Genomic DNA, 19,727 nt, shown 5'->3' on the forward strand with positions numbered 1-19,727 from the left:
AAATGTTATATTATACCTGGACATGTAATGCTTGTTACCTGGACATTTCAGATAGAGATGTTTCTCACCTGGACAGCTGTCAAGCCTGTCAGTGAGGAAGAAATGCACATGATTCAGGCATGGATCATCTTATGCCACACTGCATACCAGTGCTTGCTCTCATGTGTCAACATATAGGAGTGATTGAATTAATTTAATTGTGACAGCCTGCCATTGACTAAGTGGGTAGGAATGGGGTGTATATGAACCATTTACCTATAATACTTTCTTATGTTTGATAAAAATGAATGAAGTGTTCATTCTAGTTCAGGAGAAAGATGTGATTGAATTGGATTTTATTCAGACCGTTTCATGTGTGCAGAATACTGCATGTTGATGGCTTTAACAGTGGCAGTCAGAGTTAAGTTTTATTAGCCTCAGATCTGTGCCGTATTCCCATCATTCTATTGATCGTGGCGGACAGAATATTTGGGAAGTGTAATAAGTCATGTTTATTTTTGTTCAGTAGGAGGAAGTGATTGTATGAAATTTTATGAGGACAGTCTAACACATACTATGAAACACTGTATATTCCAGAAGTGACGGTATAGCAAGTAATACAGTGAATATTATTAATACTAATTTTCCAAGAACAAACGTCATTTTGGGGGATTTCATTTACAAGTTTATATTTAAGTATTGGCTTTGCTGACCAAAAATTCAAAACGCAAACTGATATAATTTTATCAGGATTATTGTGGACATGGAGAGAGTGAATTTTTTGTGCAGAAAGGATAACATTGGCAAATAGGCGATGCCAATAGCTGCCAAAGTTACAGGAGACAAATCAGATATTGTGAGAAAATTGTATTTTTAAAAAAAGGTTAAAATGCACCTCCTACACCAGGAAATGTTTCTGTGTTGGAAATGATATTGAAGTTTTTTAATTATATATTTTATATGAAGGAATCTTTCTTTCACTGCAAATTCTAAGTCTTAAAGTTACATTGTAAAGGAAGAACAAAAAATCTTTGACTAGCCCAGAGGAAGAATTACACAAGAGAATAGAACATACAGAAAGAAAAAAATCTTTAATTGAAATATGTCAATCATACACATTGTCTTTTGAATTTGGTTTAATCAGTGTTGCAAGACACTGTTTGAATCAAACTGATTTCAGTCAGCCACGGAGCATATAAATTACAGAGTGACATTTGCATGTCTTCATTCAGTGTACCAGTCTAAACAAACACTTAGAAGATAATGTGCCAAGAAATTTATAGTGCTGTAAACCAGAGAGGCCAGGGGTCAGTTAACTTGCAGGATACATCTGTCTACCAGGGGAAGTATGATTAAGAACTGTGTACTGAACAAGAAGAATAATTTATTTGAGGATTAAATACCATGCAGGAAGGGTTATTTATTTTGGGTTAGGATCTCTACCTTTTTAGCAATATTATTGGACAGTTTTATTGAGATTATCAGTCCAGCAATGTTGGGATTGGTGTTTTGATGAAAACAGCATCAGCTACTCGGAATAATTGTGGTCTGCACCTTGAATTCTTAATGACTGACCCATCCTAACTTGGTCAACCTTGTGGTATTTAGTTCTGTCAGAGATGAAGTGGCTTTAGTTCATGAGGCCATACAGTACCAATTATTTTCTAATTGGAGATTGTTGCAAATGGAGAAGTTTATGTTATGGGATAATAAGTTTGTTATTTGGGAACAAACTTTACTGCAATGAATTATTTAGACTGCTTTTAGTAATGTTTCAGTGCTAATACTTCCTGTCAGCAAGGTTCATTTCCTTTCTTAATGGATTATGTAAATGGTGGCTGATAAATGGAGTGACTTGATATTGGAGTTACTTAAGACATTTGTATGTATTTCAAGTGAAAAAAAATAGTGTTGGAGAAAGTGTTATTCTGTAATTGTGGAGATTGAAGGTAAATTGGCGTGAAATTGGTGGTGCTGTTAATTCTGTGAATTTGACACATTTATGGAGGTGATTAAAGGTGGACACTCCTTGCATTGAAAATTTGAATCTATACTTTTTAAGCAGTGGAAAGGTGTTAAGAGACAGAAATGCCCGGAAAAGTGAACAAATTATTCAAATGGTGTAAAAAAGTCACTGAACCTTATAACAACGTAGATCTTGTCAATATGACAACATCTTGGAAAAGTGGTCTTGCTTTTTGTGCAATTATTCACCAGTTTAGACCAGATTTGATTGATTTTGACTCGCTCTCGGAAGATGATCCTTACAGAAACAATAAAATTGCCTTTCACACCGCAGAAAAGGAACTGGGGATTCCAGCTCTGCTTGATGCAGAAGACCTTGTCAAGATGTCTGTCCCAGATCGCTTCAGCATTGCAACATATGTTGCCCAGTTTTATGATAAATTTAAAGATTTACCAGAAATAGGAAGGCCAAAAGGAAGCAGAATTAATGCCAGCATCGTGACAGTTTCACAAACAAGTGGATTATCTGCAAAAAATGAAGATCTCCAAGCATGTCAGATGAAGAATAGAATGTCAGATATGTGCATGTCAGTCAACAATGATATCCCAACTGATAACAACACTTCAGGTGTTCTGGACACAGCTGACCTCACATCGAAGGTGACTTGTAGTAAAGATACAAGTGACCATACAGAGGATGGCTACCTTGACAAGTCACATGCTTTGTTAGACCAAGGCAGGGATAATGAGCAGGGCATGCTTCCTAGTTTTTCAGATAGAGTGAACAATAATCCACATACACAAGTACACCTAAGCAGAGATGCTGCACAGATTTTTGATTTGAATAATACTTTAGCAGAAAAGAAGGAATATATAGTTATTTCTGATAATAGATGTATAGAACTCCCAGAAAATTCTACACATGTAGCCATGAGCATAAAGACTGGTTTAAGTGAATGTAGGTATCAGGCTCATGACGGGCACATCAGGCTGGATGCTGATTCTGTGGAAGATGAAAATCGAGTTAGATGGAGTTCTGTCTATACACAAAATGTGGATTCACATCAGAATTTTATAGACGAATCTAGTCATCCACAATATTCCAATTATGAAAGCAATGTGGAGTGTATTGATGTGCCTTTATTAATTGACAGTAATAGTGAACTACATGTATTGACAATGGATACATTTTCAGGGTCATTTATAAACGAAACAGACAACAATACATTTGCACAAAGTGTTGATAATGATGATGGTGGTGAAATAGATGACAGATCAAGATATGTTGATGAAAATAAGGACGAAATTTCAGATGATGCTAATAATATAACTGAGAAGGTAGTAGAAGAGAGGGACTTAGAAAATGCAGGGAATCGAGGCATTCAAAATGAGGAAGATTCAGGAAGTGATCGTAGTACACAGACTTGGAAGGTATTAAATAATACCCCCCATTGCAGTGGTGATTATGGTGATAAATTCTCGAGAATAATAAAGACAGAAAAAGATGACTTGGAAAATACAGTTGAGGGTGCAGGAGATAACATTGATGAAGATGATCTGAAAAGTTTTCTGGAAATGAAATTATCTGATTTAGTGACAGAAAACATTGATAATGGTCAAGAAATGTATGAGTTGGAGAATGAACAGAGCAATTACATAGGTGTGGCTTTAGAGGACATGATAGGGGAGTATCCAGACATCGTAAATGAAAGTGAAGACAAAAAAGGAAACTGCAGTGTCCAAATTGAAGTTGAATCAGAGAGAAAAATAAGTGTGTTGGAAATGACAATAATAGATTCAGTGACAGAAACAATTAGCAATAAGGATGAAATATCTGAGCTGGAAAAAACAGAAAGTGAGAGCTGTGACCCAGATCATACATCAAGCTCATTTGTTTCTGTCATAGCAAGTGCCACACAAGTAACAGATAAGACACAAACAGGTGCCTCTGTAGAGGTCATTTTGCCCTTGAATGATGCTTCTTGTCACTTAGCCAAAGTCCAGACAGTGGTCACTGGTAGCATTAGCCACAAGACTGGTCATGGAAAGAAGAGTGAAAATCAAGTTATATCAACCTTGCATGATAGATTTGATGATATACCCAAAGATGAAGCTTCTGATGTAATCAGCATAGTTGAAGTAGCAGATAACTTGCAAAATAATGCTAACTCTATAGAAATACCTCCCCCTCAGATTGAGGCTTGTGTAAGGCATTTATGTAAAATGGCAAGTAATTCTGATTCAGGTGCTACCTCAATACCAACCTCTTCCTGTGAATTCAAGAGCTGTGGAGAAAATGTGTTTGAAGTAGCAGGCAAGAGTGAAAAGGTTGGTGAGGACATTGTTGAATCAATATTAATTTCTAACCATGAGAAAACGGATGACATGAACATGTGTGAAAAAGCAGACAGTTTTCATGGACAAGACAATGGCGTTGTTGTTGTGGATAGCATGTCAGCTTCTGAAACAGTAGATCAGAGTGATATTCGTGCTATTTCACTTTTTGCAGAGGAGATTGTTGCTAGTATAATCATGCGAACAATGGCTTGTTCAGCAGAGGTTCTTACAGAGCAGACAGGAGCAGGTAAAGAACATAATGGTACAAATAAAATACCTGATGAAAGAATTTCTACCCATGGCCACAGTTATGATCCAAAGCATTTTGAAGAGGAGTCAGATTTAGAATTGAAACAGAATGCAGACAGCGTCATTACTATTACTTCGAAGACCGATTTCATGGACCCTCAAGATAATAGCTCCCAAAATTCACGGCATTTAAATGGAACAGAAGTGACAGGTGTTAATGGCACTGATAAAAGTTTCGAGAATTATGCAGATGGTATTATAGAAGATACGAGTAGAAGTACCGAAACTCAAACTGCAGGTGAAGCATGCAGTGTAGGAACAGAGATAATTTTGACCACTGATTTTAACCTTCATGTGTCAGATGAGGGGACCTATGTTCCAGAATTCAGTCATCAAGTAGAAGCTGCCGATGTTATTATGGCACAGGGCAGTACTATTGACTTTAATGGTGCAGTCCTTGTTGATCATGGTATTAAGGCCACGCCTTCGAGCTCTGACCAGGAAAATTCTCAATATCTAGGTGAAAGCCCCGAAAGGAAAAGAACTAGCTTGGTGGTTAAGCTTAGTTATGGTGGCCAGTCAGAAGATAGTTACATTCAAGATGGGAAGGACAGTGGTGCTGATGGAATACATGATGCTGAACGTGAGTATGTGGTGAAGCAAGAGAATGTTACAGAATTAGAAAGCAATCCCATTGGAATTGTAAAGGAATCACAAACTAAATCTGAAGATGAAAACAGAGAATGCAAAATAATTGTAGAAGACAAAGGTAGCCATTTGCAGTATCAACAGAATTCTAACTTTCAGGAAGATAAAGCTCTGCCCTCTGTTAACAGTATTGAAGTTCTTCAGCTGGTCATGCACGACAACAGAAACTACCTGGATAGCAATAACCATGCTTCAGGGGAAGAGGATTTATGTGACAAGTCATTCTTTGAACACAATATTGAGCCTGTTCTTGAACCAAGCTGTCAGGAGCTAGAATCACAGTCAGATAATCAAGTGGACAAAGCTGCTTATAGTTCTGGCCCAGCATTTTTTTCGTCATGTTTGGAAGCCAAGGAAATATTGACCAATTCAGTCACCACACAAAATAAGCCGAGCCTTAACTATGTCAGGAGGAATCAAGAGGAAAAAAATGCTGCGGTTGGAACTGATGGTGTGTTGGTCAGTCAAGATATTTCAGAGAAAAATTATGCAAGTATGTTATGTGGATCTGAATGTCCAGCAGTAAATATCCGTTATGGAAGTGGGGTTGGTAGCAGTAATGAGATGAGTGATCAAGGTGATAGCAGATTTGGGACTGAGGAGATGGGTGTTGACGTGGGTGCTTCTGGTGAAAAGGGAGGTGAAATGGAATTTGCTGAACTGGATTTAGATATTATCAAGAAAGCCACTGTCATGGCTCAGCACATGGCTGCAAGGCTGTCATCTGAAAACAAAGCAAAGCAGGAGGAAGAAGAAAATATGAGGAATTCAGATGTAAAAGAAGAAAAAGAGTCTAAAGAAGAAAAGGGAAGTAAAGATTATCATGCAGGAAAGATCGTATTTGAGGAAGGCACAGGAGAAAGTGCAGATCAAAAAGCAAACATTAGTTTGGAAGAAGCTGTTGAGAAACATGAAGAGGAGGAAAAATTTGATAAACCAAAGATTAGTGCAACTGTGAGAAGGATTCAGTATTGGACAAGACCTACAAGATTTGACAGTCAGGCAGCAGACAAATTAGAAGATTCATTGGACAATTCATACTCACAGGATTTCAAGAGGAAAATGAAACTCTTCAGTCGAGCTGAATGTAATACTGGAGAACCACCACAAGCCAATTCAGACTATGCACAGAGAGGTGGCAGAGTATCAGATATATTTACAAGGAAACTCACAAAGTCAACCTCTTTACCAATGTCTTCAAACTCCTCAGACAGTTCAGCTGTTACAGGTGCCATCAGCTGTACACCATCTAAGGGAAGTGTGAAGTCAGTTTTGCAGCAATTGGAGAACAAAGGGAATGGAAGAGAATATATACACAGACCTTTTGAAGTGATTAAGACAGAAGGGCTGATGGAGGAAGAGGTATATGATGAAACTAAACAAAGGCCAATACAAATTTCAAACAAAGAACCAAGAGAGGTGAAACTAATTGTGCAACCAGTGTCAGCAAAGTTTGAAATAGAAGAGGATTCTGAAAACCAAGTCAAGAGTATATTAAGAACAAGAGAGAGTTTAACAAAGACACCTGATAAAACGCCAAGAAAAGTTAGTGTTGATATCCATCCTGTGATGGAACAGTTGCGAAAGGGGAGGGAGAATGAAAAGGACAGTGAACCGGGGTTGTTAAATGACAAAGGTTTGGTTAGAAAACAAGATTTCATATCAGATGGAGCCCCAACCAAGTTAGATGTTGTGATTCAGCCAGTAAGAGCTAAAGTAGACCACAGCTATCCTGGGAAAGAACTGCCAATGGAGAATATGCCATCAAACGAGTCCAGCCAAGTTTTGAGGAAAGCTGTCAGTGACACAAGTCATGAGACTGGGAAGACCCCACAGAAACATAGTATTGCATTTCATCCATTGGTAGCCAAGCCATGGTCTCCACCTGTCACACAAACTCGGGCACTGGTTATGCCAAGTGTTATTTTCAGTAAGAAGAATAGCACATCACTCATGCATCCCAAGGCAGAATTATTGAATCCAGTCCAGGTGCCATCTCTGCCAATATCTGCCAAAGCAATTCATGAGAAAATGGTCTTACCGTCAAATAAGGTCTCTTATGAGATGGTATCTTCAAAAGATCTGTTAAGAAGAAACAGTTCTGAGACAAAATCTCCACCTCCATTTTTCGTGTCAGTAAAGCCTTTTTCTGCTAAACTGGAACTAGAGCAAGGAGCAAAAGCAACAGAAAAGACAGTAGAAGCAACAAAAGAGAAAATGCTCGAGACAGGATTTATTTCTCCAAATTCAGTTAGACTTTCATTGCACAGTCCTGATAAGATGGTTACCAGTGATGTTTATTATCAGAATAATAGCTTAAGTTCACCAGGTGATATGTCCCAGTCTCACCAAAGAAATGTCGTTAGTTCAGGGCAGAGTTGGTTTAAGGGGAGGAACAAATCTACTAGTGGATTTGATAAACCAGGTAATATATCTCATGTCCAGAGCTGCCTGCAAAAACAAATCCATAAAACTGGACTAGAAGACACCTCAAAGGAAAGAAAGATGTGTTTTTTGAAGTCATCCAGCTATTCAGAGGCAGACCAATCAAATTCACGACCTGATGACATTAGACAGTCAAAGCTACTTCGTAAAACTCTCAGCGATGCCCCCAAGTATACAGCAAAAGAGTCAATGCCCAAGTCACCAACAAGCAAGGTTTTGAAATCAACTAAGTCGATATATGAGACTATAAAGGCCTATCAGGGAAAAGATTCAGAGTCTGAGCTGAAGAGGAAACTTTCTGTTACAGAAGCTAAAAGATTCTCCCAGGATACAGCATCTCCACTTGATTCTCCCACACATGAAGAAGAAACATCGTTCACACACGTTTCAACTGGGAGAGATTCTTATTCAGCGGATCATGGGGATCAAAGGATGGATTCAGAAAATCAGAATGGATGCCAGGAAGAAATGTTCATGAATCAAATCCAAGCTGTCCATGTCTTGCTTTCTAATAAAATAAATCATGATGCCATGCCACATAGCCATGCCATATCCACTGTCCCTGAAATTCTGAGAAAAGAGTCCAGCCCTACATCAGAAGGTCTTCATGACGAACTGCAGCCATCAAGGTCATTTGAGAGACCTACTATCAATGGCAAAGCCATGGAAAAGGAAGATTGTGCAATAGAAACCTTAGAGTCTGAAACATTCATGGACAATAATATAAATGTTATCGTTAGTGAGCAGATTCATTCCGAAAAGGAAGTGACAGGGTTAGAAGCATCACAGATTGAAATGAAAACTGCAATCATGGCTACAGAAATTGGAATGGAAACTGACCAGAAGGCTGCAAATATTGGAATGGAAATTGAACAGAAGGCAGCAAATAATGGAATGGAAATTGAACAGATGGCTACAAATATTGGAATGGAAACTGACCAGAAGGTTGCACATTTTGAAATGAAAACTGACCATAAGGCTGCAAATACTGAAATGGAAACTGACCAGAAGGCTGTAAATATTGGAATTGCAACTGACCAGATGGCTGCAAATATTGAAGTGGAAACTGATCAGAAGGCTGTAAATATTGGAATTGAAACTGACCAGAAGGTTGCAAATATTGGAATGAAAACTGACCAGAAGGCTGCAAATAATGGAATGGAAACTGACCAGATGGCTACAAATATTGGAATTGAAACTGACCAGAATGCTGCAAATAGTGGAATGAAAACTGACCAGAAGGCTGCAAATATTGAAATGGAGACTAACCAGAAGGATGTCAATATTGAAACTGACCAGAAGGTTTCTTATAATCGAATGGAAGCTGACCAGAAGGTTGCAAATATTGGGAATGAAACTGATGATATGGTTACAGAAATTAAACTGAAAATAGAAAAAGATACGTTTAGAAAGTACCCGGATATGGAAGAAAACACCTTAGAAGCTGTTATGACAGAATTCAAGAAAGATGGTGGGGAAGGTCTTTTAGACTTGTCTGGTAGTAGTGATGAAGCAAATATTATGAGTAGGACTGTTTCCGAAATTAAACCACATCGTATTGATGAAAAAGCTGGGCTTCATGTTGAAAACAGTCGGGGTGTAGTTACAGAGGATAACATTTTTGAGCAAGAGATAGCAACAACAGTTTCACACATACAAAGTTTCATTAGTGGAGAAGTGATTGATTGTGAGACAAAAAAGCACTCTGAAGAAACTCAGATTGAAGTAAAAGCTTCCGCACATTATGAACCTGTTCTTGTCATTAAGAATGAATTCAGTGAAGAAAAGTTCTTGTTAATGGATGAATGTATTTGCTCTGATACGGTAAAACTGGATGGAGTGAAAACATGCTCAGTTGATACATTTGGTTTATGTACTGAGGAAATCAACTTTTTGTCCAAACCAGATGATACTCTTGACGGAGAGATTGGTGTCAGTAAATCACATGGTAGTGACTCAGTACATTCGGGAGAGGATAGTATTGTCAAGGAGGAAATAACACAACCAGATCACAAAGAGTCGGAGCACACATTACCTTGTTCTGATTCCTTGATTTGGAGGGAAACAAAAGATTCAAAAACAGAAGAAGATACCTTGGACTTGAAGCAGGAAAAGTAAATATTCTATATCTTTTGACTACTTTCAAACTAAAACATGAAAATCAGATTTTAAAAAAACCCAAATCTTACAAAATTTCTGACGTCATAGAAATCAGCAAAACTCTTCAAGATATCTTCAGTTTAAGTGGGGTCTACATTAGCAATTGGAAAAAATAGCTACATTATTTTTTTCTATGCCCCTGCATATCTTTGGAGGGATTATAGTGTTCCATGTCCCTCACTATCAGTTCCATCCCCTTTTGTAACATGATATTTTGTACCATCCTGTTGATATGTTCACCATCAATTTTGCTCCTGCCTGGTAAATTTTGAAGGAATTAATTGATTCAAATCAGATTTGGTACAAGGCTTTACATTAAAAATAAAACTTAAAAAATCCTGTTAGGTTTGCTTTTTGTCATCTTCAGGGAAAACTTTAGGGACTTGCAGCCCTTGTTTGAATTTTACCGTTAAGTTTTATTTCAGCTCAGTAATTTTTTCAAGAGTTCATTGATTGAAATCAAAATTGCAGAGCCACCAACCCTTGTGATTCTGCCTTAAGTCTTATGGAAATACACTTAAAATACATACTTAAGAATATAAGCACAAATTACTGAAATATGATTCTTTGCAGTAAAATCCAGATACTGTCGTGTCCATATTTGATTCAGATCTGGGTTGCATATTAGCTTTAGTCTGGTAAGCATACTAACAGTACCAGAATATCATGTGCTGAAAAATGGTGTTAAACCCTACAACAACAACTAAGCACCAGATTGCAAGTGACTATAAATTGTTGTTAAGTGGCAATTGTTTTTATCTAAATGCCTTTGTTTGATGATTGGAAAATCTTGTAGTATTTTGTTCTTGAACAACCCTAGTTTTCAATATACATTTTCAGATTGAGTCATACCTAACATTGATTGTTCCATAATCATTAGATACAGGTATCAATATATATATATATATATATATATATATATATATATATATATATATATATATATATATATATATATATACTACCACTTTCAGCAATTAATTATTGCCCCAAGTCGGTGCTTTAATTGTGGCTTACCTTTTTGCAGGCACCAAGCCAAGGTGACCAACTAATCCATTACTAATTTATATCAGCTTGACATAACTAGATTACAATTAACCTTTTGTGCTTTATTCTACAACATATTGTGTCGAAAAGACTTGGGGGGGAAAAGACACGGCTAGTATTTTTCAATAGTTATATAAGAGATATTTTGTTTAAAATTAATGGAAGCTGATGTTCAGTCAAAATTTGTTCATTGGTCAAGTACAGGCTTTAGAAAGATACACAGGGCTACTGTCGATATGGAAGCCAAAACAAAACAATATGGCATTTTATTTTACAATCTGGTTAGGATCTTTTTTTTGTATTTGGTACAATGTATACATCTCTCTTTCCTCACTAGCGCTTACATCATTCACTTGCAAGCATGGCAATGATTGTCTCCACATATCACATGTTTCTTATACCTGATTCCATCGTGTTTTTTTGGATGGTTTAATAGTCTGATTCAACAGATTTATCAATTTAATTGGAGAGAATACTTCTCAATAAAATATTTATGATAGACTGTCATTTGGCTGGAAATTGCAAAGAATTTTTGAATTTTTCTATAGGTTTTCAGGCTTTGCAGGTTTTTTCCTTTGTTTTCCCGATATTTTATTGTGTCTGTTGGATATTATTTGAACGCCTGATTTTATGCAAGAAACAAGCAAACAAGCATGCTGTTAATTATGACAGTAAATGCTAGACTAGTTTACCATACTTGTTTTCATGTTATGCATGTGTCATTTTAATTTATTTTATCAACAAAGTAAATGCAAAATTCAGTAACATTAGATCTGACATTTACATCAGCTGCTTGTTTACACAAGTATATACACAGAAACACTGATCTTCTGAGTGAAAGAAAAATGCTTGCCTATGTGGTATGCATACTTTAAGAAGAATGCTTGCCTATGTGGTAAGCATGCTTTAAGAAGAATTTAGTCATTCAACCTTTTTAATTGAGTAAAATTATGCAGATATGCAACTTATCTAGACACTATTTGTCACAGTTTGTACTAACAATTAAATAACACTTAAATTCCAGGTAAATCTGATCTTTTTAAAAACATGGAGAAATATTTTAATGAAAATGTATTTAAAATAAATAGTAAACTCTGGCACTGGCAGCTTCCTATACAATCAACATTCACTTGGTGTTAAATTTTGCTGCATGAAAAGTCACTAGCCTTTTTAATTTTAGATTGGTGTGAATCAAGAGTTGGTTAGACTAAACAGTTTATCCTTTAATGTCATAGTATTAACTAGGGCACCTGTAGCATATGGACACATTTTTAGTTGATAAGATGTGGTAGCAATGGCATGACCTATGCTAAAATCACATTTTTAGTTGATAAGATGTGGTAGCAATGGCATGACCTATGCTAAAATCACATTTTTAGTTGACAAGATATGGTAGCAATGGCATGAAATGTGCTAAAATCACATTTTTAGTTGACAAGATATGGTAGCAGTGGCATGAAATGTGCTAAAATCACATTTTTAGTCGATAAGATATGGTAGTAATGGCATGAACGATGCTAAGATCACATTTTTAGTTGACAAGATATGGTGGCAGTGGCATGAACTATGCTAAAATCACATTTTTAGTTGACAAGATATGGTGGCAGTGGCATGAACTATGCTAAGATCACATTTTTAGTTGACAAGATATGGTAGCAATGGCATGAAATGTGCTAAAATCACATTTTTTTTTTGGACAAGATTCTGTAGCAATGGCATGAAATGTGCTAAAATCACATTTTCATTTGATAGGAAATAGTAGTAATGGCTTGAACAATGCTAAATTTACATTCTCAGTTGACAAGATATGGTAACAGTGGCATGAACTATGCTAAAACCATATTTTTAGTTGACAAGATACTGTAGCAATGGCATGAACTATGATCCATTGTGTAAAAAACCAAATGAGGGAATATTGTACATGCAAATTGTAGGACCCATTGTGTAAAAAACCAAATGAGGGAATATTGTACATGCAGATTGTAGGACCTATTGTGTAAAAAACCAAATGAGGGAATATTTACATACATATTGTAGGACCCAGTATGTATGGAACCAAATGGGTGAATATTGTACATGTAAAAAATAGATCCCGTTGTGTACAAAACCAAAGGAGGGAGCATCGCACATTTAAATTGTTGGACCCATTGTGTATCGAACCAAATGAGGGGAGTATTGTACATATAAGAAGTAGGACCCATTCAGTATAGAACCAGATGAGGGGGTATTTTACATGCAAATCGTAGGACACATTGTGTACAAAACCAGATGAGGGGGTATTTACATGCAAATCGTAGGACACATTGTGTACAAAACCAGATGAGGGGGTATTTTACATGCAAATCGTAGGACACATTGTGTACAAAACCAGATGAGGGGGTATTTACATGCAAATCGTAGGACACATTGTGTACAAAACCAGATGAGGGGGTATTTTACATGCAAATCGTAGGACACATTGTGTACAAAACCAAATGAGAGGGTATTTTACATGCAAATCGTAGGACACATTGTGTACAAAACCAAATGAGGGGGTATTTTACATGCAAATCATAGGACACATTGTGTACAAAACCAGATGAGGGGGTATTTTACATGCAAATCGTAGGACACATTGTGTACAAAACGAAATGAGAGGGTATTTTACATGCAAATCGTAGGACACATTGTGTACAAAACCAAATGAGGGGGTATTTTACATGCAAATCGTAGGACACATTGTGTACAAAACCAGATGAGGGGGTATTTACATGCAAATCGTAGGACACATTGTGTACAAAACCAGATGAGGGGGTATTTTACATGCAAATCGTAGGACACATTGTGTACAAAACCAGATGAGGGGGTATTTTACATGCAAATCGTAGGACACATTGTGTACAAAACCAAATGAGAGGGTATTTACATGCAAATAATACTACTCATTGTGCACAGAACAACAACAACAACCAAATGAGGGAGTATTGTACATATAAATATGCAGGTAAAACCCATTATAACGTGATTCATTAAAATGCAATTACACTTATAATGCAATGGCAGCATGGCTCCCATTTTTTTTTTTAAGGTGACCTCGCCTTTTAACATCCTAAATACATGCTCTTGGAAAAGTCAATTATTCACATCCCTAGCAGATTTTAATCCCAGCACTGCATTTAATGTTGCTTTAACTTCCAGAATTTTCCAAAACAAACGATATATGATCAGGAGGTTAGTTAAAACTGATGACATTGGAATTTCAATGCAGATTTTCTGTAGGGAAGTTTTTCGAAAAATTTGTCATTGCGATCCTGCTTATGTCACAATGTTATTCTTTTGACCCTGAGCATCGTGTTGTAATGGGTTTACCTCTAGTAGGACTCAATGTGTACAGAACTAAATTAAGGATACCAGATTTTCCTGTCTTTATCTGGTCCAGACTGCTTTCCCATTATGTAAAATTTCTATTAAATTTTATCAATAACTGAACTGAAAGTATTGTAGATTATCAAGGATTTTAAAATCATTTGCTTTGAAAGTGTGTGTTATTCAGAAATCAAATAAAACTCATCCAGTAAGATAAAATATGAAAAAATGTGAAAAATTAGAAGAAGGTAATTGGTAATTTAGGATCTGAGGATGCTGGTAGTGTTTTTGCTGTCTGAAATGGATCCAGATCTGCCATTGCAGACCACTCTAGTGGCCTAGTGGTTAGAGCATCCACCTTGGATGCGGAAGGGTGCAGGTTCGAACCCTGGCCAAGTCCTACCAAAGACTTACTAACAGTTGCCTCGCTAGGCGCTTTGTATTAAGAGGTTAATGTCAGGACTGGTTGGCCTGGTTTCAAAATTTGACTGGGTGGGACATGATGCTACATATCTGCATACTGATTTTTTTTTAGAGCTACATTAAAAATCCAAATCACACAAACACACATCTGCCATCACAATACATGTATGTATAAGCAGATCTGGGTTTCTGCAGTTGGTTAGGATTAATCAACAAACAACATAGATCCTGTTCTTTCAGCAAAATATATGATAGCTTATCAGGGTCTATGTTGTTTGCAGTTAAACAGTGCTTTTACACCGGTATATACAGTATCATATCAGTAGCACAGAACTTGTCACAATTCTTCCTTGAATAATGCCCCAGGAGATGCATATTTTAAGCAAACAGTAGACTCACATCTGCAGATGTTTGTTATCTGCAGTTTGTCATATGCCATACACAGGTAAAGTGGTTAATGGCAAGGGGCACAGTGAGCTTCATTTGTTTGCTATTTTTCCAGGAAGATGGCTTTATGATTATTATCAAACAGGATAAACTTTTTGCTACAAGGGAATTAGGTTTAAACTGAATAAAATCTCGCACCTTCTGGTAGGACAGGCAAAAACTGTGTAATACTTAACATATTACTTGGTTAAGTAAAGGTTCATGTTGGCTATTGGTTGGAATTATTTGACAGTAGAATAAACAAGGATGAATTATCTCCCTTTGCAAAGCTCACCAGTTGCAGTGCCCCATATTTCGCTCATGACTACAAAGTTATGAAGTTGAAGAGAACTACTGTCATCAGACCCATATTTTCAGCAAATGTTAAGCTATATAAATATGTACACCCTCCCTGCATCTCAACCATTTTTATCTTTTCAAATCATGGGCAACAATTTTGCAGTGGGTTTCATAGCATCGATGCCATGAGGAAGGGATTAAGGGGGTCCCATTATGCAGGCATTTACATTATACACACAATTATGGTCAAATTTGTGCACTTTGGTCAAGATTTTTTTGCACCCTACATACATGCTATTATATCTGGGGTCATGAACTTGGTGAAGAATGTTCATCTTGATGACTGTTTGTAACACCCTATCACTGACTTTAAACTTTTTTGTTTTATGTTATTTCTCAAGAGCTACATTTGATATTTTACTGGCTCTTTGTTTTTGCTGTTTGCTCATTACCACATGGTACAATACTATCCTGTCTAGAAATAATGAAAATTGGTGAGGGAATGCATCTTAATGAGCACTGTCTCCTCAATGCAGAAGTAGGTCATTATTACCCATGTTTTATGATTTAATGACCTGATTAAATCCTGCATTTGATGTTTAGTTTTCAGCCTTCCATGAGAAAAATGTGAATTTGAGGATGACCTATAATGCATATATTAGTGGCTGTAGTTCATTTTATAAATATAGGTCATAGTGACATGAGTTTATTGCATGCTTTATGCATATTATCCTCCTAGAATTGTTAAACTTGGTGAATGGATGCATAATGCTACATGTACATCCTTATTGCCAAAAAAGAGGTCTCAGTAATCTATATTTCATGTCTAAGTGACTGTTTTTGTTGAAATTGTGTTTAATTAATTGTCTGTGCCTAAGGATTCTTGATCAAAAGACTAATTATACATGTGCAGTCTGACACTTCACCTTAATAAGTACTACTCTGCAGACTTTTAATCCATCATATTTTTAGTCTATGATGTTTGGAATGATCTACATTATATTATACACCATATTTAGAAAATTAGTGCCAGAAATTTTATAGTGTTCTGTTTTCATAGGAATACAAGCACCCATTGTAATCATTACAGATTGTCTTAGAATCAGCTGGTTTATGGTGTTAAGTTACTTTTTGGGCATTTTTTTGGAGTGATTATCATTTGTACTTTTCAGTTGGTTGTTTTAATCATTTCTTTGGTTCCAGGTCAAGGCTGCTGATAAGCTAGTTCTGGTTTCAGTGGTCCGTGAGTGAGATTTCTTGGCACATAATTATATTAAGACTTGGTTGCCATCAATATTTATTACAGAAAACTTAGTACTAATATTAGTACCCTTACTCGTACCTTGTGGACAGGGTACTAACATGAGCATATACATGTTAATGGAGCAAGCCGGGTGTGATTCACACCTGGCCCTCTTTTAGCCTAATAATAACACTTTAAACATATACCATGCATATTATCCAATAAACTGAGTAGTCCTCTTATTTAATACCAGAAGTATCTAAAATCATTGTAGAAATAGTTGTAAAATCTTGTTTACCTTTTTTAGCCGATATTTTCGTCTAGATCATCCGCCATATTATTTCAAATAATGATTACTTCTGTTCTCAGCCTCGCTTGTTTGTGTGCCATATAAGGACATTGAAGCCTTATTTGGAAATGTAAACAAATTGTAGTAAACATTTGGCGCCGTTTGGGTCAGAAATTTATTGCATCAAAAGTAAATACTGTTTGTCAGCAAGTTTCATATTTCAACCAAGAAACGATTATTCTAACTTGATTGATAATAATATGGCGTAGAATATCCAAAATATTGTCTGGCAAGCCTTACGTAGAAAAGGGGTCACGGCGAGAGTCTCGCGTTATCCGTCATGGTGGACAGGATAAGGTTAGAGTAACCATGCCAATTTATTTTATCGTATAAGGGCTTAATAAATTCAAAATAAGCCAAACTTCATTCACAACATGATTATACTTATGTAGTTGATTTCTACACAGTTTGTTTTTCTGACTTTAGTGATGATGTTTTTTTGCTCCATTACATGATATGGGATCAGTTCGTAGCCTCAACCACAACAAATCAAGTTGAGGCTACGACATCGTAGCTACAGAAAACTAACACAAAATTGATAAGGGTAATGGAGGATGATCCATAACTTACCGATTTTTAATTCAAAACCTGCAGTGGGGAAGTTTGTTAGAGAATAAAGTGAATGTAGCATGCTCTTTTTTGTAAAGATGATTTGAAGAAAAAAAAGTGAATGGAATGTATGGTCATATGTTTGGTCTTCCAGTTTGTTCGCAAATTTATTGATATGATATAGGAATTAAACCAGTTAAATTAAAGAATGGCAGGGTAAAGCCATTGAGAACTGTTAAAGTTGTAACATCGCAGCCACAATTATTACCATTCTCAGTTGTTTAACTCATTAACCCCTGGTGCCGCGTTTACGTGGCAGGAGGTGGTAGCCTACTGTCGAGCTCTGTAGCATCAAGGTCATGTATGATACACTAAAGTGGGTGGTATTGTAGACAGGTAGACAGATGTAGCTCTACAATGCTACCAAATAATCTGGATGTTTTAGTTGCACTACAAAATAAAGATGGAAAAACCTAATTTTTTGGACCCGTTTTTTTTTTTTCCACCCAAACGTCACCCATGGTCAGAATCAGATTTTGTGTCTGGATTTTATACTTTTTGGCCTCAGATCTAAGGCAAACTGGTCTGAACTGCACACAGACAGGCGAACCTTTGCAAAAAGTATGATAAGGTGGGCATTTGAAATAAAGAGTGGTCTTGATACGAAAATGATAAGTCTGTTAAGCGAAGAAAAAAAAAAGAACTCCAATATTTACCCTTCTGCTCATGCGCAAACAAAATAACCAATGAAAAACGATGTTTCTAACACAACTAGACATCAGGCTAATGGAAAGATCTCTTGAAATTCAATGTATTAGGATGTATTCATAAATAGCCCCCAAAATGTGTTTCCTACTCAGATTTCAGGCAAAAATGACAAAAACCTCCAGGGGTTAATGAGTTAAGATTCTCATCCTTACATCATAATGATAAATATTTTGCACTGAATGAACATTAGTAGTCTGATGATGTTTTTATAGTGGTGACATCTCAAAGCATGCATAGTATTGCATGGGGAAAAAAGTACAGCCATTGGGACTCAGTCCTGGGATTCAAACTTTTTCAAGGAGGTTGTTGTGGACTGAAACTTACAAAATCCTATGGAGAACCCTGGCTCATTTGATATGAAAGTCAGAAAACAAGATTTCTTTTTCTTCCAGTATCTGCCGTTTATGAACCTTGGCTTGAAAAATGTGGAAAGATGTTAAAGTTTAATTAGTTATATTTTAAATCCTTTGAAAATTAGGCATTGTATTAAATGACCCCTTTTTGCTACTTTAACTTGCACACATAGACACAAAATCATTGTTTTTTTAAAAATAAACTGTAAAATAGTTTAGTTAAATTGTAGTACATTTTACAGTGTACCTTACCACTTATTTGACATCATAACATAATGTCTTGATGTAGTTTCACATTTCTGAAGAAAACATATGAAGTGGATTGTGAAATTGGTTTGTGAGATCACTGAAGAATAAAGTACGATGTTAATTTTGTGCAGAGGAGCACTACAGTATTAGTAATAGGATGAAGTACAATGGTAATTTGGTACAGAGGATTACTACAGTATAAAGTAATAAAGTACAATGGTAATTTGGTACAGAGGAGTACTACAGTATCAGTAATAGAATAAAGTACAATGGTAATTTGGTACAAAGGAGTACTACAGTATTAGTATTAGAATAAAGTACAATGGTAATTTGGTACAAAGGAGCACTACAGTATTAGTAATAGAATAAAGTACAATGGTAATTTGGTACAAAGGAGTACTAAAGTATTAGTAATAAAGTACAATGGTAATTTGGTACAGAGGAGCACAACAGTATCATTAATAAAATAAAGTACAATGGTAATTTGGTTCAAAGGAGTACTACAGTATTAGTAATAGAATAATGTACAATGGTAATTTGGTACAAAGGAGTATTACAGTATTAGTATTAGAATAAAGTACAATGGTAATTTGGTACAGAGGAGTAATTTGGTAATAGTAATAGAATAAAGTACAATGGTAATTTGGTACAGAGGATTACTATGTTATTAGGAATAGGATAAAGTACAATGGTAATTTGGTACAGAAGATTACTATGTTATTAATAATAGAATAAAGTACAATGGTAATTTGGTACAGAGGAGCACTAATATTAGTAATAGAATAAAGTACAATGGTAATTTGGTGCAGAGGAGTACTACAGTAATAGTAAT

General features: G+C 36.1%; 1 protein-coding gene across 7 annotated transcripts in view; it reads left to right on the forward strand.

Moving 5' to 3' along the window:
* Window positions 1–19,727, forward strand: part of LOC149789989 (uncharacterized) — a 226,954-nt gene that overhangs the window by 148,911 nt on the left and 58,316 nt on the right. For 3 of the 7 annotated variants that reach the window (XM_089972070.1, XM_089972073.1, XM_089972071.1), the window contains exon 1: window positions 1,831–9,797. The exons of 1 other annotated variant lie outside the window; for it this stretch is intronic. In XM_089972070.1, coding sequence (XP_089828196.1) covers window positions 2,068–9,797 — 7,730 coding nt within the window. In that variant the 5' untranslated portion in view covers window positions 1,831–2,067. Of the gene's footprint in view, window positions 1–1,797; window positions 9,798–19,727 lie in introns of those variants that run through there. 3 more of the 7 variants (XM_089972072.1, XM_089972074.1, XM_089972075.1) reach the window with 2 other exon arrangements.

This window comes from Sinohyriopsis cumingii, chromosome 10, assembly GCF_028554795.1.
Source record: "Sinohyriopsis cumingii isolate HCF-2022 chromosome 10, ASM2855479v2, whole genome shotgun sequence".
Taxonomy (NCBI): Eukaryota; Metazoa; Mollusca; class Bivalvia; order Unionida; family Unionidae; genus Sinohyriopsis; species Sinohyriopsis cumingii.